Below are 26,714 nucleotides of genomic sequence, written 5' to 3'. Positions count from 1 at the left end.
AGGAGATTACCTTCATTTACAATAGACATAAATCATTTTCTTTCCAAAAAATGATCCTTTGGTGTTACAGTTTATCATGTCTTTCCCAGGAAATTGACCCTTTGATGCTTTAGATAGGACAGTAAATGTCATCTTATCTATATATCTGTATCCTCCCATATGGACAATGTGCCCCACCTGTGGCTCTCTGACACCTCAAGCAAACTGGCGATCACTGACAGGAAAACTATGTAATTTCTTTTTCTTTTTTTTTTTTTTACAAACCTGTGTTGTTTTGTTAAATATATCAAAACATTTGGACAGACAGTGATGTCAGATCAACATCTTTCCTAAGTATCTCCCTTTTTTTATCTTGTGCAAATCCTCTTTTGTAAGGAGATTGTTCATGAGGAAAAGTTTACACAGTACTGCTGCTAATACTGTAGCTGTGAACAAGAGGAAGTGGAGGCTGAGAAAACACACAATCAGCATGTTGTGCTGGAAGTTAAACATTAATGTTATTAAAGCCAAAATCACCACATGTTTTTATTTTAACCAGATTTTAAGCAGAAGAGACTTTAAATCCTGATGTTGAAAAGGTGTTTAAGTGTTCATAAAGGCCTTTTACCAAACTGTAGAATAGATCCTGCATGATGAACTAGACATTAGACACAAGACTAACAAAGAAGGATAATGAAAATGTTCTTCCATATTGCTGTGATCAAAACAGTCTGAACTAAATGATTTGATATTTGAAATGTTTTCTGCAGAACAGAAAAACATGCATTCACATAATGAACACAGATTATAACAGAAGATGATGCATTTTATCTGTTCAGTGTTTAATCCTGTTTGAATCCTAACTGTGTATTTTTATGTCAACAGTTTCCAACATTAATGCAAGTAAATCACAGTGACATTAATTTCCTTTTTGATGTCTTTGTTCTAAATCAAACAGCAAACAGACCAAAGGCTGAACTGAGGGCTGATGACAAAGACATTCCTGTAGGGGGCAGTGTGACCCTGACCTGCTCTGTGAATACATCATCATCTGGTTGGAAATACTTCTGGTACAGAGGAGAGAAAACATCTGAACCTCTGAGCTCTCAACTCTCAGCTGGACCAATCAGAGTGTCAGAGGGAGGAGTCTACTGGTGCAGAGGAGGAAGAGGAGATCCAGTTTACTACACAGAGTACAGTGATCCAGTCACTGTCTACAAAAAGGGTGAGTTTGACATTTTATATATATTGTATTTATATTTGTTTATTGATTAGAAATAAGACGTGATGTAAATTTAACTTTGTGTCATTTTTTGTTTCCTTTCTGTGAATTCTTGAACTTGAACAGTTCCAAACAAGGCTGTTGTGACTCTGCAGCCAAACTGGTCTGAAATATACAGTGGAGAGAGGATCACTCTCAGATGTGAGATCCAGGGAGGTGGAGATAATAAATGGACATATGAATGGACTAAAAATGACGTCAACACACTTTCAACATTCAGTGAATACAGGATTACCAGTGCTACTTCGGCTGATGGTGGAAAATACAGATGTATGGGAAGAAGAGACGCATATTCCTTAACACGGCAGAGTGATTCCTTAATACTGACAGTATCAGACAGTAAGTCACATCATATTTCTTTCAAAGTGAAGATTATACAGTTCATTAAAAGGCAGTTTGGGTTCATTTATATATACAGTATATACATATCTAAAGTAAATCTTCAGTATGTACTGATTGTGCAGAATGTATTTGATCCTCTATCAACACATGTTTTCATTCTGAAAACTCATTTTCCAACAGAAGCCCAGTCTGTCCTCACTGTGTCTCCATCATGGCTGAGTGCTGGAGCCTCAGTAACTCTGAACTGCAGAGTTAAAGATCAATCTTCAGGATGGAGGTTCTACTGGTATAAGACTGTTCCTGATCCATCAGACAACTTCTACAGCTATGAGCTGCTACCTGGCAGCAGCAGTGGGACTGAACAGGATTCCTACATTGTTGATGGACAGACACACACAGCAGGATATGTGTGCAGAGCTGGAAGAGGAGATCCAGTGTTTTACACTGATTACAGTCAACCTCAGTTTGTCTGGTCTGCAGGTCAGTCTGTTTCTTTTCATGTCGTCTCTCTGTAAACTCTGTAAATAACATACAGTAACTTGGCGGTTGACAAATAAGTGGCTGTGTATGTTCATACCGCTCAAATGGAAGAAATTAATTGACTGTTGTGTCCTTTTGATTTTCATTTCACAAAAGCAACAAGTCAGACTTTCTCTTGCCGACTTTACTGGGTGATTTTAGAGTTCTCTGTGCTCTGTTTGACCTCTTATCACATGTTGTTTTTCAGATTTTCACTCATCAGCGTCTCTCACAGTGAGTCCTGACAGAGCTCAACACTTCACCTCTGACTCTGTCTCACTGAGCTGTGAGGGAAACTCTACTGAGTGGAGAGTGATGAGGTCACCTGAGAACAGATACCTGTCAGACTGCTCCACCTGGGGGACAATGACTGGATCTACATGCAAACTAAAGACTTACTGGCTCAGTGATGCAGTGTACTGGTGTGAGTCTGGATCAGGAGAGTTCAGCAACTCAGTCAACATCACTATACAGAGTATGATTTTATTATAGTTTGTTTTTCTTTGACTTCTTATTTCAAACATCCCATTGTGTGTTGAGGAGTACAGCACACTGACATGTTAAGAGTTCTGCCCAACACTCTGCTTCATGATCTCTCTAGTAATGAATTGTTTTCACTTAATAAACATAGTTAAGTGTTTAATCACACTGTGATTTTAACCATGTATAAATATAGAATATAGATTTGTGGCTGATGTGTTCTTCAGTTTTTAGGTCCATGATCACCATTTAAAGTCCAGTGTGAAGGATTTAGTGACATTTAGCTGTGAGGTTGCAGATTCAGCAGCTGAAAGGGTTCTTGAACAGTAAGACACACAAGGTGTATGAAGATAAAACATCAGATTTATGATCTCTGTTAAATCAATGAGAAAAGTCAAAGAAATAAAGCCAGCATGTATCTTTTCTCATCTCTCTACATCCACTCATTCTCAAGTTCCTCGACCAGCTGATCTCTGACTGAAACCTCGTATTCTTTGACTGTTTAACAGATGAAAATATGATCCTGCTGAGCCCTGCCCGTCCTGTGACTGAGGGAGATTCTGTTAGTCTGAGCTGCAAATTAAGAAGACAAACATTTGACTCCACTGTGTTTTTCTATCACAATGAGAAAGTCATTCAAAGTGACACCAGATGGGAGTTAAATATCTCTGCAGTGTCAAAGTCAGATGAAGGATTCTACAAGTGTCAACACTCAGGACAAGAGTCAGCACAGAGCTGGATGTCAGTTCAGGGTGAGTATCATGGTTTAATGTGACACAACTGTCATATTATTAAACCACTTTACAAAGTCAGTTTTACAAAATGTTCTATAAGTTTATTAACAGTTGATATTTACTATTTTTACAGCAGTGTCCAGGCCTGAAAGCTCTTCACTTCCTGTTCTGTTGATTGTTGGGCTGGTTTGTGGAGTCGTTCTTGTTTTTCCTCTGCTAGTTTTGTTTTGCTACAGAGCGTCCGATGGTGAGAACTTCTTCTTCTGTTATTAGATGATTTTTAATTATTCAAATTCACACACATACTCTGATCTCATGACATATAACAGCAGTATAACAACTATCCAACAACAAATGTCTTTTTCACAGATTCATGCTTTGTCAGGTAGGTGCAACACTCTCTCATCTCATGTTGAACATAACATCAACACAGTTTTATGTTCCTATTTAAATGTGTTGTATCTGATACGTGTTGTAGACCAGTCCAGTCTGAGAGCTCCAACACAGATCATGTGGACTACGAGGTTGATCATTACTCCACTCTCCTCCATGGTAAGTAGTTAAACTAATCTTTATTATTTTTTTTACATGTTATATGCAAAGTAATCTAAAATAATCTTAGTTTGTTTAATCAGTATAGTAAACGTGATATTTATTTCTCTGCAGGTGATGTTTGTCTTTATGAAACATTCAGAGGACGTCAAGAAGCTGAACATGGTACAGTTTATACCTTTTTATTTACCATGGAGCTGTTAGAAATACTAGAATAAGACGTTTTAATTTAACTGTAAATGACTTCTTGTCAATCCTTGAAAATATTTATTTGTCTGAAATGACATATTTTAGACTGAGTTACACATCTAACAACAAATGTCTTTTTCACAGATTCATGCTTTGTCAGGTAGGTGCAACACTCTCTCATCTCATGTTGAACATAACATCAACACAGTTTTATGTTCCTATTTAAATGTGTTGTATCTGATACGTGTTGTAGACCAGTCCAGTCTGAGAGCTCCAACACAGATCATGTGGACTCTGAGAATGATCATTACTCCACTCTCCTCCATGGTGAGCAGTTAAACTAATCTGGATTTTTTTTACATATTATATTTAAAGTTTTCTAATAAAATCGTAGGTATTGTTCAATTAGTATTGTAAACTAACCTTGGCTTGATATTTATTTCTCTTCAGGTGATGTTTGTCTCTATGAAACAATCAGAGACGACCAAGAAGCTGAACATGGTACAGTTTATACCTTTTTATTTACCATGGAGCTGTTAGAAATACTAGAATAAGACAGTTAACTGTAAATGAGTTATTGACAATCATTTAAGTTTTAAACATGTTTTCATTTCAAATGAATCCAATAATCTCACATATTCTTCTACTGATGTTACAAACACTGCTAAGAGTCAGTTCTTTATTGGGAGAGTGAGGGGGGAGAAAGACAGAGGGAGGAGAGAAGCAGAGAGGGGAGGATGGGGAGAGAGAAAGAGGGAGAGAGGTGGGGAGAAAGGGAAAGAAAGAGAGGACAGTGAAATGTCATAAATCAACCTGAATCTCTTTTTTGTTTACTTTGCTTTTTCTTTCAGTTCAATAAAGAAATCTGCACCAACTAAACCAATGGAACGGACGACAACATGAAAACATATTAATAACACATATTCTCAGGTGTAATAATGTGTGAGGTCAAGAGAGAATGTCAGTATGTAAGGTGAGCGATGGCTATGCAGGGTGAAAAGGTAACCATTATATGTGAGGTTAAAGGGAAAGAACAAAGTTTTTATTACAGCTGGCAGCATTTCATTAGACTGCTGTAGAAATATGAGACATGCTCAGTATTCTGTACAGTTAATTTGTTAGCAGATGATGTCAAATAATGGCTTCATGTGGATTTTATTATTGTCTCTTTTAGCACAAGACTACTGAAGCAGAATCCCTGTTTTATTTACACACTTCATCATTACTTTTCATTTTTACAGTTGTGTTGTCACCTTTTGTTTGTGTTCAGTGTTTGTAGGAAACATTGAATGCAACTTTGATACAATATGTTTGAGCTTGTGTAGCAGGTACCAGCGTTAAAGTCAGCGTCTTTGTTAAGTGTTAGATCAGGATAGACGTCAACACTGACTTTTGATAGAAGTAATAATCTGCTATCAAACAACATCTCCTATTGCATGTACAGTATGTCTGTTTTCTCTCTGTCATTTTCAAGTTAACTGAGAGGTATTGTGTGTATTTTTTCACCTCAAAGTATCTTATAGTCATTGTATTTTAAAATCCTTTGAATATTTTATATATATGATATATTTTTGCATCAATAAACAGTTTGTTTTCCATCAGTAATTTGTCAGTTGTGTGTTTAATTCCTTTTTTGACTGCACAGCCAAACTGCCACAGAGCCCTGTAGCAATGATCATGTCCCTTAATGTCAGTGTGTCTTAAAGTGTTGATCTTTTTCATCCAAACATCCTGCTGGTTCACATTTGGAAACTTCAAGACATCTATGTAACTTGTACACATGTACAGTGTGTACCTTCAGTGAGAGGGTAGGATCACAGCGTTACATACATGTTGACTTCAACATACAAGTTTTCAACACACAACATTGTTATAACATAATTATTTTAGTTTGTAGTCAGCAGAGAGATTCATGACAGTGTTATTGCACTCAGAAACTGTGGCGGCGCCAAATTGCGCAAAATTTAAATTGTATTTTGAATTACTGCAAAATGACCTGATCTGACCTGACTTCTTGCATAGACTGCAATGTGTATCTGGATGTACTTGATATGGATCCTGTTTGATGGGTTGTGAATCACCGACATCAGCGTGACGCCAATTCAGCACTGGACAGCTCCTCTGAGACTAACAGCAGACTAACAGATGGTGAAGCAGCTTCAGCACCGGACAGCGACACCATCTGTTCATCTGCTCCTGTGCTGCCTCAAGATTGCCACTAGGTGTCTCACAAGCCTGAGGCAGTTTCAACCTGAAGTTACTGACATTTCCAGCAAACTGTGCTGCGTCCCTTCACACAGCTACTTCTCCCTCAACAGCTTCAAGGGACCACGTACAGTATGAGCAAAACTCTGAAGGACCAAACCCAAGAGACTCCTGAACCACTTCCCTAATGGCTCAACATCTGCAGGTGAACCGTCATCTCAGTCCTTTAAACTCCAGACAGTAAGTGTGTAACACGGTCTTCAATGTCTGGTGCAGCACTGAGCTGTACAGGGAGTCTTCTTCTTCTTAAATGTAATACAGTGTACCAGTGTGAGTTTACCAGGTAGCCATGATAAGGAGATGTGATTTAAGTTAATACAGAGACAGGCCAATCAAACTTCTTGAACTTTATTTTAAATGAACATCATCAGGATGATGAGTAAGTCAGTCAGTGTACTTGATAGACTCCAGTCACTGTGCAGGTGAAATAAAAGCTTTTTCCACAGATCACCACAGGGGGGCGTCAAACCACACTAACTGATACTGACACAATGCATGTGCTGCTTTTTACCTCTGAGACGAGGGCGGCTGTAGTGAAGTCCCAGGATGCCAAGTCAAGGTTACCTGAGAGCCTCATTCTCAAAGAGTTGGAGTTCTCTCTAAGTAATAATAACTCTGTCAACTTCTCTTGTTTTACACTTTTCATGTTCTTTGACTCTTTCACAGGTGAAAATGTCCCCCTGCTTTACTCCACTCAGTTTCTACCACAAGAGAAAAAAAAATAACGCTTCCGAGGTGTGAATGATGTCACTGTCTAATTCTTAGTATCTCAGCATCACATCATCATGTTTGAAATGGAACTGGAAACATATTTCAGTCATGCTGATGAGAACTGGCTTTGCTTGTTCTTCTCACACTAAGACACTTAACAGTCAATTTTAGTATTTTGCTCATTTGACTTGATTTTCCCTCATTATTATCCTATTTAATATCTGGAGTCATTGTAGTAACATGAGACAAAAACAAAGGCGTCTCACTTTACAGATATCTTTACTGCATCTGATCAGGCTGCAGCTCACAGGCCAGGTTACGTCTTCAAGATACAAATTTTTCAGACATTGACAGGTAATATAATACTTTGGCATTTTTAGATTATATATTCTAACTCATCTAAATTTGATTCTTTAACTGAATAAAACACCACTTTGAAGATGTAAGAAATTCTTTATTCTTAGATCAAACAAGACAGTACAACTGGTTTACTCAGGTGAGTATTTGCTGATGTAGTATTTGAAAAAAAATTGTATTCGTGTCATAGTGCACACAAAACACAGACCCACAACAACACACAGGCAGTGTGGTCACACAAACTGTCAGCATTTACTGCAATAAAATGCACAAATATACCTGCAATAAAATGTTAGTACGTGGTCACACAGTTTAAAGGCAGTACTGTAGAGGTGTGTGTCTCCTCCCCTCAGAATCTTTCCATGGTCTCAGTTTCAGGTGGTTTTGCCACAACTTCAGCCACAGGAAGTGACTGAACTCTGAGACCAACAGTTCTCATGAACAGAAGTGAGCATGAAGAGAGCAGAAAGCTCCCCTCTGTTCTATTGTCTCTCACCGGTCACTATTAATATGACATCTGAATTACTGAGCGTAGACTGATGAGGGAAAATGGAATTTAATTGGTTTTAGCGTAATTATGTAAAATAACAAAATGTGATAAAGGTGGAGGTAGCTAAATATTTTCTGACTGCACTGTGTGTCCACACAACACACACTTTCACTGAAATACAGCATAACATGTACAGAGTAGATAACAATAAAATGTTAATGTGATGTAATGTGATTAAATCCAATGATCTTGTGTTTCTTGGATGTGAGATTAGAATGAGGAACAAACCTTTGCAAGAGAGATGAGCTGATAATTTATTCACAGTGGACAGGAAGCATAAACACGTCAAAGGATGCTGCGGTCAAAGCCGCTGCAGCTCTTTGTGTGAAAGGTAAGAACAGAGTGAGAACTGCACTCAGACGAGGAAGTTGATGAAAAACTCTGCTCTCACATTTCTAAGATAGTGCCGACAGTGTCGGTGCTGGATGTGAAGATGGGGCACACTCTGCTCGCTGTGCTCGGGTTATTCTGTGAGTACATCTGTGACTTTCTATGTGATGTTCAGTATTTATATCAGTATAATAGTTGTGCAGACATGACCTTTGTTGCTGATTTGTCTTGGTTCAGATTGGAGGATTATGTTAAGTATATTACTCAACTAGTTACTTTTGCACTAGTTTTGCTCACATACCTGGACAATGCATGTACAGTATATGATCTGAGGTATTATGTATATAGCTGTGGAATTACATGTGTTGCTTATTTTACTCGTCTCTATATATTGAAGAGTTTTAAATGTGTTTCCCACCTCTGTAGCTGTGTAGCAGAATATCATCAGAGAAATGTGTGATACTGTTGATTGATAAACAATAGTTGCCACTGATGAAACTCCAGCTGGATTTTGTATTTGATTCTGGTCTAATGAAGTTTTCATCTTTATTTTAGTGCTGAATACACTCCTGTACGGACATGCTGAAGGTGACTAGTTATCTTTTCTATACTGACTGATTATGTTTGTCCTATATGTCTCCTACTGTATCACTCTTGATCACTTGTTTTTGCAGTTGTGTTTTTCCATATATGTTTCATTTTACCCAGTGCACATCATGAAATGACTGGATTAGTGCTCAGTTGTTAAAGGAAGCTAGTTGGAAAGTGGAGCTCTGCATGATACCACTGACTTCACACTGGAATAAGTTTAGTGACTGTGAAGCTACTTTAGTTTGTGTCACTGAAGCTGTGTAGAAAAAGCTGTTCACACTTGTTAGAAAGATCAAATGAACAAAACCTTATCTAACATAATACAAATGATGAGTCTGTTACCTACTTGATCATTTTAACGGGGCAGAATTATAGAGAAGAAGATCACTCTGATGAGTGGAACGAACCAACAGGTGATACAGTCTCTTCCAACAGTCTGTCACTGACTGACTCATGTTGGGCAGTGACATGGTGTGTTTGCTGCCTCATGCTGTGTTTCTTGGTATTACCTCTGGGAGCTGCAACAGTCACAAGTTGCCAAATGCTTCACACACAGATGGCTGACAAATTATAAACCAAACTAAAGTGTCTTAAATAATCTCAGTAGTTGAAAAGTCCAAACCTCCAGAGTAGTTTCAATAATCTTTGGCATAATCTCTGTATGTCTTTAAACTTTATTACACTTTACTCTCTGTATGAGTAAAATCATTAAAAATTGGGGCGGCTGTAGCTCAGTGGGTAGGGCAGGTCTGCTAGTGGTAGGGAAGTTGCTGGTTCAAATCCTCCTTGAGCAAGATAATGAACCCCACATTCCTCCTGATGTGCAGTGGGCACCTTGCATGGCAGCTGCTGCCATCAGATGAGCTGGCGACTTGTCCAGGGTGTACCCTGCCTTCGACTAGAGACGGCTGGCTGCAGCAACAACCCCAGTGACCCCTTGAGAAAGTGATAAAGTGGTTACAGACCATGACATGACATGACATGACTTGTATGTTGTCAGATAAATCATATGTTCTTTTGATTGAATGTATTAATAAAACATCTCTCTACCTCTGTTACATAGGTGCTGATGCAGTCCTGGAAGTTCCTGAATTCACTTTGTTTGAAGGAGACTTGGTGACTCTGCGCTGTAAACATCGTATTACAAGACGTATGATGACAGCTTCCTTTTACAAAAATGGATCACTTATTAAAATCGACACAAACCATCGGTCATCCACAACAGGAGAATTGACAGTTCGAGTGTCAGTGTCAGATGAGGGCTGGTACAAGTGTCAGTTTGCTGATGGGACAGAATCTGAAGAAAGAGAGCTGAGAGTGAAAGGTAAGAAGCTGTCTCACTGTGATGACACATTATTGTTTTAAATGCTGCACCAAGAATCCAAATGATACATCACAAAAAATCAAACGTCCACCTATTATCATTTCTGAGCTTTCAGTTGAATTCTGCTGTCGTCAGACAGTGAAGTTTTTTTTTCTTTTTTTTTCCTTCTTCATACTTACAGACTGAAGTCTTCAGTTTCAAGCAGATTTTGTCACAAGGGTACAAGTCAGTTAATTAAACATTAAGGTTTACATTGTGTAATGTATTCAAAATATTTCCTGTTTTTGTGAACCAAACAGCAGGTACGGCCACACTGACAGCAGACAGGACAATCATACCACTGGGGGGCAGCGTGACACTGACATGTTCTGTGGAGGATCCTGCTGGATTCAGATATCAGTGGTTCAGACAGACCTCAGACTATTATTCAGAAACTTTGCTTAAGTCTGAACATGTTCCTGAATCATTTAGAGTTATCTCACAAGGAGGCAAATACACCTGCAGAGGACAGAGGAGAGAACGAAATTTCGTCACATCTGATAGTAATGCAGTCGTCATTGAGGAAACTGGTGAGTTTAGTGTTTTCTATTTGTTATTTTCTCACAACCCACATTCTTTACTTTCTTAAACAATGTCCAAAGTGTGAAGGGACAGTGTTTGATCGTTAGTCACATTAGCCCAGTACCTCTCACTTTTATGAAAAAAGAAAGATGTTTAAATGTGCTTCATCATGTCAAGAATGGGTTGAGGATGTTTCCTTTTTGCTGTTCAGTTTTATTTATCAATATCTGGACTTGGGTGAAAGACAAAGAGCTGAATATAGGATTTGTGGACTGGTTCCTTTGACAACACTGTTGTGCCAAATGTTTTCAGTGGTTGAGATTGTTTTGTCTTGTTTTATTCTAGATTCTAGATTTAAAGTGGTGGAAAGGAGCCTGTGTTGTTTTGTTAAATGTATTTAACAATTTGGACAGACAGTGATATCAGATCAACATCTTTCTTTATGAACTCCATTTTTATCTTGTGCAAATCCTCTTTTGTAAGGAGATTGTTCATGAGGAAAAGTTTACACAGTGCTGCTGCTAATACTGTAGCTGTGAACAAGAGGAAGTGGAGGCTGAGAAAACACACAATCAGCATGTTGTGCTGGGAGTTAAACATTAATGTTATTAATGCCAAAATCACTACATGTTTTTATTTTAACCAGATTTTAAGCAGAACAAACTTGAAATCCTGATGTTGAATATGTGTCGATGTGTTCATAAAGGCATTTTACCAAAACTAAATACATAGAATCCATCCTGCATGATGAACTAGACATTAGACACAAAACAGCAAAGAGGGATGATGAAAATATTCTTCCATATTGCTGTGATCAAATCAGTCTGAACTAAATGATTTGATATTTGAAATGTTTGCTGCAGAACAGAACAACATGCATTCACATCATGAACACAGATTATAACAGAAGATGATGCATTTTATCTGTTAACTGTTTAATCCTGTTTGAATCTCAACTGTGTATTTTCATGTCAACAGTTTCCAACAGGGCCACTTTGACCCTTCAACCCAACTGGCCTCAGATATTCAGAGGAGAGACGATCACCCTCAGATGTGACATCCAGGGAGGTGGAGTTAATCAGTGGATGTATGAATGGACTAAAGACAACTTAAACACACCTCCAACACACAATGAATACAGGATTATCAGTGCTACTGAGGCTGACAGTGGAGAATACAGGTGTAAAGGAAGAAGAGACTCATATTCCTCAACACGGTGGAGTGATGTCATCACATTGACAGTATCATGTAAGTTGGATCTTTCATACATAATGACAATAAAGCAACAGAACACACTTCTTTCTTTAACAATAATGTACAGTAGCTCTCTTCAAGGCACGCAATGGCACATTCTGTTTGACATGGTAACTAAAAAGACGTCAATAATCAGTCCTGCAACTTTTGAAATATACATAAATGTACATTAAATAAAAAATATCAAGTAATCTTTAGAGTGGAATGATGGTACAGTGTAACACTGTTCAACTGGTTGAGTTAACTCAGGTTAAGAGACATGACATGCAAGAGAGGTCCGTGTTTTAAACTAATATGTGTCCATTATTTATAAAACAATTCATTGTTAATATAAATGTACAGTTCAGTGATTTCTGACCTGTATGGACTGCACTATATTAACTGAAGTAAATCACAGTGACATTAATTTCCTTGTTTATGTCTTTGTTCTAAATCAAACAGCAAACAGACCAAAGGCTGAACTGAGGGCTGATGACAGAGTCATTCCTGTAGGGGGCAGTGTGACCCTGACCTGCTCTGTGAAGCCATCATCATCTGGTTGGAAATACTTCTGGTACAGAGGAGAGAAAACATCTGAACCTCTGAGCTCTCAACTCTCAGCTGGACCAATCAGAGTCTCAGAGGGAGGAGTCTACTGGTGCAGAGGAGGAAGAGGAGATCCAGTTTACTACACAGAGTACAGTGATCCAGTCACTGTCTACAAAAAGGGTGAGTTTGACTTTTGACATTTATTTAATTTATATTTGTTGATTGTTTAGACAAAGGACATAAATTATATTTAACTTTTTGTGTGTTTTTTGTTTCCTCACTGTGAATTCTTGAACTTGAACAGTTCCAAACAAGGCTGTTGTGACTCTGAAGCCAAACTGGTCTGAAATATACAGAGGAGAGAGGATCACTCTCAGATGTGAGATCCAGGGAGGTGGAGATAATAAATGGACATATGAATGGACTAAAAATGACGTCAACACACTTTCAACATTCAGTGAATACAGGATTACCAGTGCTACTTGGGCTGATGGTGGAAAATACAGATGTATGGGAAGAAGAGACGCATATTCCTTAACACGGCGGAGTGATCCCTTCATACTGACAGTATCAGACAGTAAGTCACATCATATTTCTTTCAAAGTGAAGATTATACAGATTATTAAAAGGCTGTTTTGGTTTATATATGTTTAAAGTAAATCTTCAGTATGTACTGATTGTGCAGAATGTATTTGATCCTCTATCAACACATGTTTTCATTCTGAAAACTCATTTTCCAACAGAAGCCCAGTCTGTCCTCACTGTGTCTCCATCATGGCTGAGTGCTGGAGCCTCAGTAACTCTGAACTGCAGAGTTAAAGATCAATCTGCAGGATGGAGGTTCTACTGGTATAAGACTGTTCCTGATCCATCAGACAACTTCTACAGCTATGAGCTGCTACCTGGCAGCAGCAGTGGGACTGAACAGGATTCCTACATTGTTGATGGACAGACACACACAGCAGGATATGTGTGCAGAGCTGGAAGAGGAGATCCAGTGTTTTACACTGATTACAGTCAACCTCAGTTTGTCTGGTCTGCAGGTCAGTTTGTTTCTATCTCTTAAGAAACAGATGTTGTATCAGCTCAGTTCATCTTTTTTCTAAATGATGATAAAAATACAGTATCTTGAAAAAAAAAATTACTGTGGTTTTATGATCTCATTTCTCTTGCTAACGTCAAACTAAACTTCACACTTCTCACCTCACTTGGTGCTTTTATGTACCGGGCTGGTCAGATTGACTTTTTTCCTTCTGTCCTCACTCTTTCACCAACAACACAAACAGAGCGATATGATATCTTAGCTAAAAATTTTCTCTCTTTTGTAAGAAGTACTTTTAGTCTGGATACTGAAGCAAGAACTCAAGGTAGAAACCATAATTTTGCCAAAATATAGAACTCTGTTGCAACAAAAACAGGTTAAAAGCTAAAGACTATTTAAATAGAGGCATTTCTAAGATCTCTGTGCTCTGTTTGACCTCTTATCACATGTTGTTTTTCAGATTTTCACTCATCAGCGTCTCTCACAGTGAGTCCTGACAGAGCTCAACACTTCACCTCTGACTCTGTCTCACTGAGCTGTGAGGGAAACTCTGCTGAGTGGAGAGTGAGGAGGTCACCTGAGAACAGATACCTGTCAGACTGCTCCACCTGGGGGACAATGACTGGATCTACATGCAAACTAAAGACTTACTGGCTCAGTGATGCAGTGTACTGGTGTGAGTCTGGATCAGGAGAGTTCAGCAACTCAGTCAACATCACTATACAGAGTATGATTTTATTATATTTTGTTTTTCTTTGACTTCTTATTTCAAACATCCCATTGTGTGTTGAGGAGTACAGCACACTGACATGTTAAGAGTTCTGCCCAACACTCTGCTTCATGATCTCTCTAGTAATGAATTGTTTTCACTTAATAAACATAGTTAAGTGTTTAATCACACTGTGATTTTAACCTTTATAAATATAGAATATAGATTTGTGGCTGATGTGTTCTTCAGTTTTTAGGTCCATGATCACCATTTAAAGTCCAGTGTGAAGGATTTAGTGACATTTAGCTGTGAGGTTGCAGATTCAGCAGCTGAAAGGGTTCTTGAACAGTAAGACACACAAGGTGTATGAAGATAAAACATCAGATTTATGATCTCTGTTAAATCAATGAGAAAAGTCAAAGAAATAAAGCCAGCATGTATCTTTTCTCATCTCTCTACATCCACTCATTCTCAAGTTCCTTGACCAGCTGATCTCTGACTGAAACCTCGTATTCTTTGACTGTTTAACAGATAAAAATATGATCCTGCTGAGCCCTGCCCGTCCTGTGACTGAGGGAGATTCTGTTAGTCTGAGCTGCAAATCAAGAAGTCAAACATTTGACTCCACTGTGTTTTTCTATCACAATGAGAAAGTCATTCAAAGTGACACCAGATGGGAGTTAAATATCTCTGCAGTGTCAAAGTCAGATGAAGGATTCTACAAGTGTCAACACTCAGGACAAGAGTCAGCACAGAGCTGGATGTCAGTTCAGGGTGAGTATCATGGTTTAATGTGACACAACTGTCATATTATTAAACCACTTTACAAAGTCAGTTTTACAAAATGTTCTATAAGTTTATTAACAGTTAATATTTACTATTTTTACAGCAGTGTCCAGGCCTGAAAGCTCTTCACTTCCTGTTCTGTTGATTGTTAGGCTGGTTTGTGGAGTCGTTCTTGTTATTCCTCTGCTAGTTTTGTTTTGCTACAGAGCGTCCGATGGTGAGAACTTCGTCTTCTGTTATTATACAATTTTTAATTATTCAAATACACACAAATACTCTGATCTCATGACATATAACAGCAGTATAACAACCATCCAACAACAAATGTCTTTTTCACAGATTCATGCTTTGTCAGGTAGGTGCAACACTCTCTCATCTCATGTTGAACATAACATCAACACAGTTTTATGTTCCTATTTAAATGTGTTGTATCTGATACGTGTTGTAGACCAGTCCAGTCTGAGAGCTCCAACACAGATCATGTGGACTACGAGGTTGATCATTACTCCACTCTCCTCCATGGTGAGCAGTTAAACTAATCTGGATTTTTTTACATATTATATTTTAAGTTTTCTAATAAAATCGTAGGTATTGTTCAGTTAGTATTGTAAACTAACCTTTGCTTGATATTTATTTCTCTGCAGGTGATGTTTGTCTCTATGAAACAATCAGAGACGACCAAGAAGCTGAACATGGTACAGTTTATACCTTTTTATTTACCATGGAGCTGTTAGAAATACTAGAATAAGACAATTTAATTTAACTGTAAGTGACTTCTTGACAATCCTTGAGAATATTTATTTGTCTGAAATGACATATTTTAGACTGAGTTACACACCTAACAACAAATGTCTTTTTCACAGATTCATGCTTTGTCAGGTAGGTGCAACACTCTCTCATCTCATGTTGAACATAACATCAACACAGTTTTATGTTCCTATTTAAATGTGTTGTATCTGATACGTGTTGTAGACCAGTCCAGTCTGAGAGCTCCAACACAGATCATGTGGACTCTGAGAATGATCATTACTCCACTCTCCTCCATGGTGAGCAGTTAAACTAATATTATAAATCTAATCTTATATACTTATACAGTGGAGTCCAAAAGTCTGAGACCATTGAAAATCACTAATATTGTCATGTAAACCTGGAAATAATCAGAAAGTGCTAACAAAGTGTGAGTCTGAGCATCAAATCATTTCCAGGCTCCAGGTTTCTAAAGGAGCAGTGCATGAAACAATATAAACTCTAAAACACTTCACAGAAACTGGATCAGTTGTTTACAGTTAAACTGATTAAACTAACAATGTCTTGATATTTATTTCTCTGCAGGTGATGTTTGTCTCTATGAAACAATCAGAGACGGTCAAGAAGCTGAACATGGTACAGTTTATACCTTTTTATTTACCATGGAGCTGTTAGAAATACTAGAATAAGACAGTTAACTGTAAATGAGTTATTGACAATCATTTAAGTTTTAAACATGTTTTCATTTCAAATGAATCCAATAATCTCACATATTCTTCTACTGATGTTACAAACACTGCTAAGAGTCAGTTCTTTATTGGGAGAGTGAGGGGGGAGAAAGACAGAAGGAGGAGAGAAGCAGAGAGGGGAGGATAGGGAGAGAGAAAGAGGGAGAGAGATGGGGAGAAAGGGAAAGAAAGAGAGGACAGTGAAATGTCATAAATCAACCTGAATCTCTTTTTTGTTTACTTTGCTTTTTCTTTCAGTTCAATAAAGAAATCTGCACCAACTAAACCAATGGAACGGACGACAACATGAAAACATATTAACAACACATATTCTCAGGTGTGATAATATGTGAGGTCAAGAGAGAATGTCAGTATGTAAGGTGAGCGATGGCTATGCAGGGTGAAAAGGTAACCATTATATGTGAGGTTAAAGGTAAAGAACAAAGTTTTTATTACAGCTGGCAGCATTTCATTAGACTGCTGTAGAAATATGAGACATGCTCAGTATTCTGTACAGTTAATTTGTTAGCAGATGATGTCAAATAATGGCTTCATGTGGATTTTATTATTGTCTCTTTTAGCACAAGACTACAGCAGAATCCCTGTTTTATTTACACACTTCATCATTACTTTTCATTTTTACAGTTGTGTTGTCACCTTTTGTTTTTGTTCAGTGTTTGTAGGAAACATTGAATGCAACTTTGATACAATATGTTTGAGCTTGTGTAGCAGGTACCAGCTTTAAAGTCAGCGTCTTTGTTAAGTGTTAGATCAGGATAGACGTCAACACTGACTTTTGATAGAAGTAATAATCTGCTATCAAACAACATCTCCTATTGCATGTACAGTATGTCTGTTTTCTCTCTGTCATTTTCAAGTTAACTGTGAGGTATTGTGTGTATTTTTTCACCTCAAAGTCTCTTATATTCATCGTATTTTAAAATGTTTTGAATATTTTCTACATCAATAAACAGTTTGTCTTAGCCTTTGATGCTAAGAAAGTGATTATTCTCTTTGACTGAACTTATTGCGTCACAGCTGCTGCAGGATGACTAACTGGACACAGGCCGGCTTTGAGAGAGGGTGGGGTGTTGTCTGTTCATGAGAAGTTTCCCTTTTGCTGGAGCTCAGTCACTTCCTGTGAGTGTCATTGTGACCAAACTCGAAACCAGGATTTCATCATAAAGGGATGATGTGTAATTATTCTGTGCTGGGGTGAGGGGATACTTTCCATTGAAGCACTTCGCTTCAATTTAGTGATTAAAACTGAAGGATGAGCAAACGTCTGATCACTTTCTTTTCCCCAGAAAGCCTATTGAGTTCTTAAACTGTGCTGTAGACAGGTAGGCACTTCAATAATTCTAGAAAGAAAATGCATTTATTTTATATATTTACCATTTTATGTGGAAGCCTTTTCAGTAGCATCACAAATGACTAAGCCTTTGTGAGGTAGCAGTATGATCACATCTATATTAGGAAGGAAATTGAAATGTCTCTCTCTGAGGCCTCGCAATCAGAAAGTCATGTTTTCTGACTGTGTTGCAATGCACAGACTGTTATGTTCTAGTTTAAAGGTTTTGTCACAATAACCTTTTTGTGATCGAGGGTGTAAGGATAGAGTGTGCAAATCCCTCATTTTTAATGCCTAAATGATGTTGCTTTAATTTGTATATTCTGTCATGGTTTTAGCTTTTATTTTGAAGTTCTGCCCTCATGTGTCCTATTTAACTTTCCATTTCCTCCCTTTGTGTGCTTTCCTGCCTTTTTTCTGTGTTGTGTCTGGTTTTTATTCCCCGTGTCAGTCCTGGTTTGTACCTTTGCCTTTTGATTTGATACTTTGCTTTTCTGGTTTTGAACTTTGTTCATCTGTCGTGGTTCATCTTTGTGTTATTTTTTGGATCTGGATCTCAGAAATAAAATAAATGAACTGGTGAACTGCTCTGCAGAAGAAAATGATCCATTTACTCCAATCCTCTTTCACACTGGCTGTCAATCAGGGCCGTTCATGTGTCAAACTCCAAAACCCACCAACCGACAGTGGCATGACCGGCAAAATACCAGGGTTGTCTGCAAGGGTTTTGAATTTTGTTTTTTTAAGGTATTAAATGTGCCTCTGTGGTGGGAAATGAATTTGTCCAAAGTACTGATATAGTAATTTAAAAACTCATTCATTTCTTGTCATATATTGCAACAATACTGTATGATTGTAACAAAATCCAACAGCACACCCTTTGGGACATTAAAAAAAAAAGAAAAAAGAAAAGACTACCTCATGGTTTACAGTGTCTACCTGTGAGCCAGAACTCTTACCATGGGTGTGTTTTTCTTTCAGACACTTTGATTTTACACACATATAGTAAGTTAAAATGTGAAATTGTAAAAACATTGTATATGAGATTCACTATGGCGTGTGTTAAAGGCATAGATAGGATGTTCTGCATATGCCAGTTAACAACACAATACAGACACTATGATTAACAGAGAAGCAGGCTTATGAGGTTTAACATGCACCCAGAAAACACAACATTTTAATGACTTGTCTTATATATATGCAAAAAACGCGTTGCTCAAACCCAGTTAAGATTCTTGAGCTGCATGTCACAGAAAGGGAAGCAGCTAAACTTGGAAAGAAGAAGTAGCTGGAGAAAACTTCCGATCCAGCTTTTGTGCGACATAAACTTTCTGTCACCACGGTTCCTTGTTTCTATTCATCCGCTGCAGTTTCAAGCTTTGTTTTTTATGCAACACAGGATTTCTCAGAAGAAGAGAGTTCACACTCTGGTTTTCAGCGCCGAACGTGATGATGGGACTCACTTTTCTCCGTGTGCTGTGGTTATTCTGTGAGTACATCAGTGACTTTCTCTGTTTTTAAAACTCTAACCCCACCCATTTTTTTTTTTGGAATGCCTGAGGGTATGATATGTTCGACTCCTTCTGTCAGTTTGATGTGTCTGTTTCAAACTTTCTTCCAGTGCTAAATATACTCCTGCACTGTGGACATGCTCAAGGTTATTATAAATTTTTTTCTTTCTTTTCACAAATTCATTCTGGACGACTCTTTATCTACTCTATCACTCTTTCACACAACCTCTTCCTGTTTTCTTTTCTTCAACTAATTATCATTTCCCTCTTTGTGTCTTGTGTTGGTGTCTAGACTCTGTGCTGACCATCGAGCCAAACTGGTCCAGTTTCTTTACCGGGGAGTCTGTGACCCTCACATGTGACATGAGAGAAGGACTAGAAGCTGACTGGTATTACAGGATCATCAAGGACGGTCAAGACTATAGCCCTTACTTAACAAATAAGATCTATAAATTAGAAAATCTAATTACTGGCAAAAGTGGTGAATACCAGTGCTTTGGCCATTACAAGAGCTCAACTGAGTTAAAAAAAAGTACTAATAAAGTCTCTCTTACTGTATTAGGTAAGTCATCACTGAAAGCACTTATTTTTGAACCATGTGTATGATCGTCCTGTTTTGCATTGTGCTGCTTAATCTATAAATGTTGTTGGAATTTAATCTTGTGTAGAAACCACCCTGAGATTCCAGCAGCTGTTCACATCGAGGTTTTACACTATGATAGGAAAGCTTTACTCACAAACCATCTAACCCAGTTTTGTCGACCACACATGGCTTGAAAATGTCCTGAGGTCTCATTTAAAAAAAAAAAACAAAAAAAAAACACCACTTGGTTTTGCCACCAACAGGGCTGCACATGGCCTGACTTCTTGTCAAAAATCGCTTTTTTTGAAACCACATGTCCGGAAATGTCACAAGTTCTCATTGAAACCACTGAGTTTTATCACCACAAACAATGTTGACCTTTTAACCTTTTATCCTCTTGTAAAGCCCTTTGTAACCTCGGCTTTGTAAGTGGCAATATAAAAAAAAAAATCTTACTTTCCAGATAACAATGTCATCCTGGCAAGTCCTGCATCCACTATGTATCAAGGAGAATCAGTGACTCTGCGCTGTCGACATCGGACTCAGAGAAAGGAGAAGAATGCGTCCTTCTACAGAGACGGATCACTTATCCTGTCAAATAACACAGTTGAAATAAGCGTTCAACTGCTGTCAGATAGCAGCTCATACATGTGTAAATTTAATGAGGATGAAGAATCCCAACCAATACGACTCAAAGTGGAACGTGAGTAGATCTTCATGCTGACTGTAATACTTTGATTTCAAGGAGGTTTTGTCACAGAGTTTCCAACCTGGAGTTTATCCAGAGTGATTCTGTCTCAGTGTTATCTGAGGAACACTTTTAGAGAAAAACTGAAGAGAGTGTTTACATTGTCATGCATTTCTACATGTGTTTGTAGTCAGTTCAGTCCATGGTAAGGTTAACTTCAGTGCTGAATAAATGCGAAACACAAGTGTAATTGCTCTTCATTTCCATCCATTTTACTCGTCCTAGTGATATTTCTAACTTTTCTAACTCACATTGATAATAATTTCATTTGTATGTCTTTGTTCCACATCAAACAGCACACAGACCAAAGGCCAATCTGAGAAAAGACAACAGAGCCTATGCAGGTGCGACCAACGTGACCCTGACCTGCTCAGTGAACCCATCATCGCCTGGTTGGAAGTACTTCTGGTACAGAGGCAAGAAAACCTCTGAACCGCTGACAACGCAAGATGCTTTCTTCATCTCCAATGAAAAAATCAGTGTCTCACAGGGAGCCCTCTACTGGTGCAGAGGAGGAAGAGGAGAGCCGGTTTACTACACCGAGTACAGCAATTCAATCGGTATTGACATGATTGATTTAAATCCAAGCTTATGAGTTAGAACAAGGCTGTTCAAAGGTTGTTTATTTCATTTAACTTTCTTTTATTTCTCTTATGTTTGTCCCGTTGAGCAGCAACAAACAAGGCTGTTGTGACGCTGCAGCCCAGCTGGCCTGAGATATACTATCATGAGATGATCACTCTTAAATGTGAAATTGAGAATGGAGGAGACACTGAGTGGGAGTATGCATGGATATTACCCAGGTCATACCTCCCATATCATGATCAGAATGAATACATGATTAGAGATGCTCAGCTGTCAGACGCTGGAGACTACAGGTGTATGGGCAGAGAGAAAAGTGGACAGTCCCAAACAAAGTGGAGTGATAGTTTCAGTCTGACGCCATCTGACAGTAAGTCATCAGTCAAAACATTAAAAGTGGTATTTCATTTACTGTAAGTTCATATCATCCTCACATTGGTATCTGATATTGGAGAGCAGACTAACCATGCGTAATGTGTTTTCAATCTGGGAAACTCATTTTCCAACAGAAGCCCAGTCTGTCCTCACTGTGTCTCCATCATGGCTGAGTGCTGGAGCCTCAGTAACTCTGAACTGCAGAGTTAAAGATCAATCTGCAGGATGGAGGTTCTACTGGTATAAGACTGTTCCTAAAATATTTACCAGCTACTACAAATATGAGCTGCTACCTGGCAGCAGCAGTGGGACTGAACAGGATTCCTACATTGTTGATGGACAGACACACACAGCAGGATATGTGTGCAGAGCTGGAAGAGGAGATCCAGTGTTTCACACTGATTACAGTCAACTTCAGTTTGTCTGGTCTGCAGGTAAGTATGTTTTGACTTGATACTGCTTGCACAATTGAAGAAATGTACTTATCATAGTGACCCTTTGACAATTTAACTCACACCAGCAGCAGGTTGAATGTTCAGTTTTTCAGACGACCCTGTAAATTAAACATGTGTTGTTGGCTGAATGTTTGACTTGAGAGATCCTTTACCCGGCTTGTAACTGAAATGTTTGCTATTGCTACTTTCACGTAGGTACCTATGTTTGCTATGGTACCTTCACACTCAATAATCCCCATCAAAATGCATTGTATTCATCATTTGTACACTCCTTTTCAATACAATCCCCCTGTTGAGGACCAATTTGACCCCCCATTTCAGCAGCCAAGGGACTGTTCGCTGTATGATCTTTTTAATCACATTTTTTTTTGTGTGTTCATGGTCAGATTTTCATCCAGCAGCGTCTCTCACAGTGAGTCCTGACAGAGTGCAGCACTTCATCCAAGATTCGGTGACACTGAAGTGTGATGGAAACTCTACTAGTTGGAGGGTGATGAAGTTCAGTGAATATGGCTTTGTGAGTCAGTGTTCCTACTGGGGAGCAGTGACTGGATCCACATGCAACACCCATACGTCACAGTACATTAATGGAGTGTACTGGTGTGAGTCTGAAACGGGACAGTTCAGCAATGCAGTCAACATCACCGGACAGTGTGAGTTTAAATCACATTTTTTTTTTTTTGCGTCTGAATCATTTCAACACTACATTAGTTTTAGAATTTAAAGTGGAAAGAGACCATTCATTTGCTTCAACATATCATTATGACGTAAATATTGATATTGCTTTAGTCATGATTGAAAGATACAAGAAGTCTAGACGCTGGATCAATGTCAGATCAGGCTCAGCTCAAAAGCTTTGTTCAACTCTTATCATTGTACATCAATTTGCTCAACCTGCAGCTGATCTCTGACCAAAACTTCACGTTCTCTGATCTTTTTACAGACAGTGAAATAATCCTGGTGAACTCCGTCCATCCTGTGGCCGAGGGACATTCTGTCACCCTTGGCTGCAAGTTGAAGAGAGAAACTGTTCTTTCCAATGTGGACTTCTACAAAGATGGACAACTCATCCAAAATGGTACCAGGAGGGAGCTGACCATCCCTGCAGTGTCAGCATCAGATGAAGGCTTCTATAAATGCAAAGGAAAAGATTCACCACACGGTTTGCAGAGTTGGACATCACCAGAGAGCTGGATGTCAGTAAAATGTGAGTACGATTAGCTGTCTTCGGGACTGTCTTTTTGGAAGTTGTATAATCGTTCAAATATTAAAAGAGATGATATATTATAGCTGTGACCAGACCTGAAAGCTCCTCATTTCCCGTGCTATGGATTGCTGGACTGGTTGGTGGAGTTTTACTGATTCTTCTCCTACTTCTACTACTACTGGTGTGTCTGTATCACCGCTACACAAAGTCAAAAGGTGAGATTTATCTCAGCCGTATGTACGTAGCAACATCAGTCCAACTTCAAATACAAAGACATGTAACAGCAGCTGTCTTTTTTGTTTTCCCTTACAGAATCATCTTTCATCAGGTTGATACAACACTGTCCTCTCTTATTCTCAACATGACAGCAGTACGTAACATGCTCCTCATCAAATAAACTGTATTTATTTCATTTTGGTCCCACCAGGTCACAGAGCACCAATCAGGGCTCTGCGACGGACCACACGATCAACCAGGATGAATCTCTATTCAAAGAAATGCCTTCTTCTCTCTATGGTCAGCTTTAATTCCCATCTGTTCCCTTCCGGTTAGCTTTTGTCGCAGTTTTTGGAATGTCATATCATGGTGTTAAACACTGGATTGATTTGAACTGCTCCGTAGGTGACGCTGGTCTCTATGAATCAATCAAAGGCCTTGAAGAAGCTGAACATGGTACAGTTTATACCTTTTGGTTGACAGCGAGCGATTAAAAACACTATGAAAACATGATCTAACTGTAAGAGATTCCTGACAACCCTGTAATTCTGAGAACATCTGTATTTCAGAGGAATCAAGTGATGCCACATATTCGTCAATCGAGCTCAGAAACATTGGTAAGAAGAATGAGTACTTTATTTCATGTTACATGTTGTTTTTGAGGTACTCTCATAGACTGATGCTGCCTATTTAGTGCAGGGAAACTGTCTTTGTAATGCATCTATCTGATCCCTCCAACAGGGAAGACTACTGGACCAGAGGAGGGCACTGTTTACTTAAACATGAAGATGGAATCAGCTGGAGGTAAAGTCAAGTTCTATAGAGTTTTACATCGGGTGCTGCGCTGTGTCGACCTCTTCAAGGTGTCTTTGGGTAAAAAAGTATTTTTGAACAAAACCAATAACCTGTAATACATCCAAGCACGCCCAGCGAGCTGTGTGGGCGTCTCCACCCATCTAAAAAGAAAAAGCAAAAAAAGTATACATAGGAATAACAATAATTACTTTAAGTCAATTGTTTCTGTTAAGATTTCATCTATTCTGGTTTGAGAATAGTACATTTAGTGCTTAGTTTAAGCTTCTTGAATACAACGAATTTGACTCCTGCTCTACCTTGTGCGAAAGAACACTCAAATGAGTAACTCTGAATTTAAAGGCGCTTGGGATGTCAGAAAAAACATAAAGCTGCCTTCAAAAGCCAGCAGCAACTGTCTGCCGTCACCCATTTATTGTTGTGTATTTGCAACCGGGAATCCAACCCTGACCAAAGACTCACAACAATAATTCCTGCAACTGCTGTAAGCGGCCTCGGGACACTGGGTCAGGGTTTGGGTCAGAGGGTTTTTACTTACCGGCACGCACATAAAACAGGTCATAGATTATATTTATATTTGTCTTTAAAAGGTCTTAAAACTATTTGAGTCAGGTGTCAGGGTGAACATCAAATCCAGTTTTGCTCTCTTTAATCTTAACCACTCTGAATTGAGGCCTCTGTTTCAGATGACAGTGTGATGTACGCCCAGGTTCACTGCCACAATAAAGCCAAGAAAGACGACAGTAAGTAAAACCTCCATCATCCTGCAGCTGTTGCTGCACAGTTTGTCCTGGACAAAAATAGCAGCTGTATATTCTGATATTTATTTATTTTCTTAGTTTCTCATATTTTTATTTAACATGCCACCTGTAACATGCTTTCTCTGTTGTTTGTCGCAGTGTGTTTGTTTTACATTGTGTACACACGCAATCACATCATGGCAAACGATAAACCAAATCATCCACTTTTCTTAGGAAAATCAAGTCCTGCTTCAGCGGATGAAACCGTCTATTCTGAAGTCAAGCCAGGAGCACCTTTGGGTAATAATAAAAATAAAATAATAAAATAATGTGCATAAAGGAATGAGCCACCATAAAGATTCAGCTAAATGGGTTGTAACTGGAGGTAAAATGTGGTAAAGCACCATTAGTTCTAAAATAATCTCTCTCTCTCTCTCTCTCTTTTTTTTTTGGTTTTCTTTCAGGTCAATAAAGAGATCTGTATCACTAAAATCTATGCAATGGATGGCAACATGGAACCAATGACATCCAAATATCAGACAGTATTTTGTAAAGTTAATTTAATAGCAGGTAATTTCAAAGAAATGCACCATATGATATCAATCTTTTGTTGTATCGTAAAGGCTAATGACTATTATCATGATTTAAATGATGTGTGTATTTGTCCTGTATGTCACTTTAAATTTTAAACCGAATGTAGACAACTTTGTAAACTGGCTGCTCCAAAAGACTATTTTAATATTTGAGCTACAGTTGGTTCTTTTCAGATTCTGATCAAGAAACTTCTCAGATTTATTTAATTTGTTACATTATATGTTATGTGATACATCTGTAGACTTCCTTGTGCCTTATTTTAATGGTAAACCGTGTGGTTTAACCAATAAACTTGCTCCTGCTGTAAGTTTTCAGTTGTGTTTCTTCACTTAAGCTTGTCTCAAAAAGTCCTCTGGGACAGAAGGACTGTAGATGTGCAAAAGTTCTAAAACTCAGAACCCCTTAGACCCCCTTTTTCTTAAAATGAGTATCGGCCAGAAAATGGGTGCAGAAAAGAAAATATGAAAAGTCTCTTTATATTTTTGTGATTTGACCTTGAACCTATTCAAAACACACATTTTTTTTTCCTTTTTGCATGGTTGAACTGTCTGTTCTTGCAGGTTCTTAGTGTTATTTTAGTGTGAAATGCATTTTCGTATGTACACTTCCTCTTTTTCTGTTTCCCCCAGTGGCGTCAGTAGTGATCGTATACGAAACCACAGTCGCTCATTCATGGTTTAATGGTCGTGCTGTCTATTGGGATGCTTTGGGAACTCTCTATGTATTTCTGCCAAGTGAACCAATTTGAATGTTATAAACATCCTGACTACGTGGGTGCAAATCAGCAGAGCTGGCGTCAGTGTGGTGACTGTGTGGTGACTGCTATCATTGCAACACCACTTTGTAAAGAGGAACTGCAATGTAGCGTCATTCATGCTGATAAGTTGTGGGTGTGTTTTCAAACACACAAGCTGCTCATCATCATCAAAGTTGATGACATGCCTGTTTTACATACAAAAACTGATATCGGGTGGATTTG

At 38.4% G+C, this 26,714-nt stretch overlaps 3 protein-coding genes across 5 annotated transcripts in view; all 3 read left to right on the top strand.

Moving 5' to 3' along the window:
* LOC119027748 overlaps nt 1–17,764 on the top strand; it is a 116,255-nt gene extending 98,491 nt beyond the window's left edge. The window contains exons 51-63 of the mRNA XM_037113180.1: nt 3,706–3,721; nt 3,815–3,888; nt 4,003–4,053; nt 4,222–4,237; nt 4,331–4,404; nt 4,528–4,578; nt 15,425–15,440; nt 15,534–15,607; nt 15,730–15,780; nt 15,949–15,964; nt 16,058–16,131; nt 16,418–16,468; nt 16,819–17,764. Coding sequence (XP_036969075.1) covers nt 3,706–3,721; nt 3,815–3,888; nt 4,003–4,053; nt 4,222–4,237; nt 4,331–4,404; nt 4,528–4,578; nt 15,425–15,440; nt 15,534–15,607; nt 15,730–15,780; nt 15,949–15,964; nt 16,058–16,131; nt 16,418–16,468; nt 16,819–16,826 — 572 coding nt within the window. The 3' untranslated portion in view covers nt 16,827–17,764. The remainder of the gene's footprint in view (nt 1–3,705; nt 3,722–3,814; nt 3,889–4,002; nt 4,054–4,221; nt 4,238–4,330; nt 4,405–4,527; nt 4,579–15,424; nt 15,441–15,533; nt 15,608–15,729; nt 15,781–15,948; nt 15,965–16,057; nt 16,132–16,417; nt 16,469–16,818) is intronic.
* On the top strand, nt 8,246–14,767 carry LOC119026672 (Fc receptor-like protein 5). The gene is made up of 10 exons (XM_037111131.1): nt 8,246–8,430; nt 8,846–8,878; nt 9,945–10,205; nt 10,505–10,774; nt 11,745–12,014; nt 12,462–12,728; nt 12,853–13,125; nt 13,292–13,591; nt 14,051–14,317; nt 14,549–14,767. Exons 1-10 carry the CDS (start codon nt 8,394–8,396, stop codon nt 14,572–14,574), a joined length of 2,004 nt encoding a protein of 667 aa, XP_036967026.1. The 5' UTR covers nt 8,246–8,393; the 3' UTR covers nt 14,575–14,767.
* Nucleotides 17,765–17,868: 104 nt separating the features above from the next.
* LOC119026670 (Fc receptor-like protein 5) lies at nt 17,869–26,042 on the top strand. Of its 3 annotated transcripts, XM_037111130.1 has the most exons (19): nt 17,869–17,903; nt 19,311–19,400; nt 19,533–19,568; nt 19,715–19,984; nt 20,469–20,708; nt 21,050–21,313; nt 21,427–21,705; nt 21,845–22,144; nt 22,552–22,818; nt 23,109–23,372; nt 23,456–23,587; nt 23,685–23,700; nt 23,800–23,888; nt 23,994–24,044; nt 24,158–24,205; nt 24,330–24,392; nt 25,088–25,144; nt 25,376–25,441; nt 25,606–26,042. In XM_037111130.1, the coding sequence occupies exons 2-19, from the start codon at nt 19,361–19,363 to the stop codon at nt 25,611–25,613; spliced, it is 2,490 nt and encodes an 829-aa protein (XP_036967025.1). In that variant the 5' UTR covers nt 17,869–17,903; nt 19,311–19,360; the 3' UTR covers nt 25,614–26,042. The 3 variants fall into 3 exon arrangements, 2 of the variants coding, with proteins under 2 accessions (XP_036967025.1, XP_036967024.1); XM_037111129.1 differs by lacking the exon at nt 17,869–17,903 and having other exon boundaries at nt 19,217–19,400; XR_005077205.1 differs by lacking the exons at nt 17,869–17,903; nt 23,800–23,888; nt 25,088–25,144; nt 25,376–25,441; nt 25,606–26,042 and having other exon boundaries at nt 19,217–19,400; nt 23,685–23,742; nt 24,330–24,361.
* Nucleotides 26,043–26,714: the final 672 nt, after the last annotated feature.

Source organism: Acanthopagrus latus, chromosome 10 (genome assembly GCF_904848185.1).
Source record: "Acanthopagrus latus isolate v.2019 chromosome 10, fAcaLat1.1, whole genome shotgun sequence".
Lineage (NCBI taxonomy): Eukaryota > Metazoa > Chordata > Actinopteri > Spariformes > Sparidae > Acanthopagrus > Acanthopagrus latus.
This window is presented reverse-complemented; position numbering and strand designations above follow the sequence as displayed.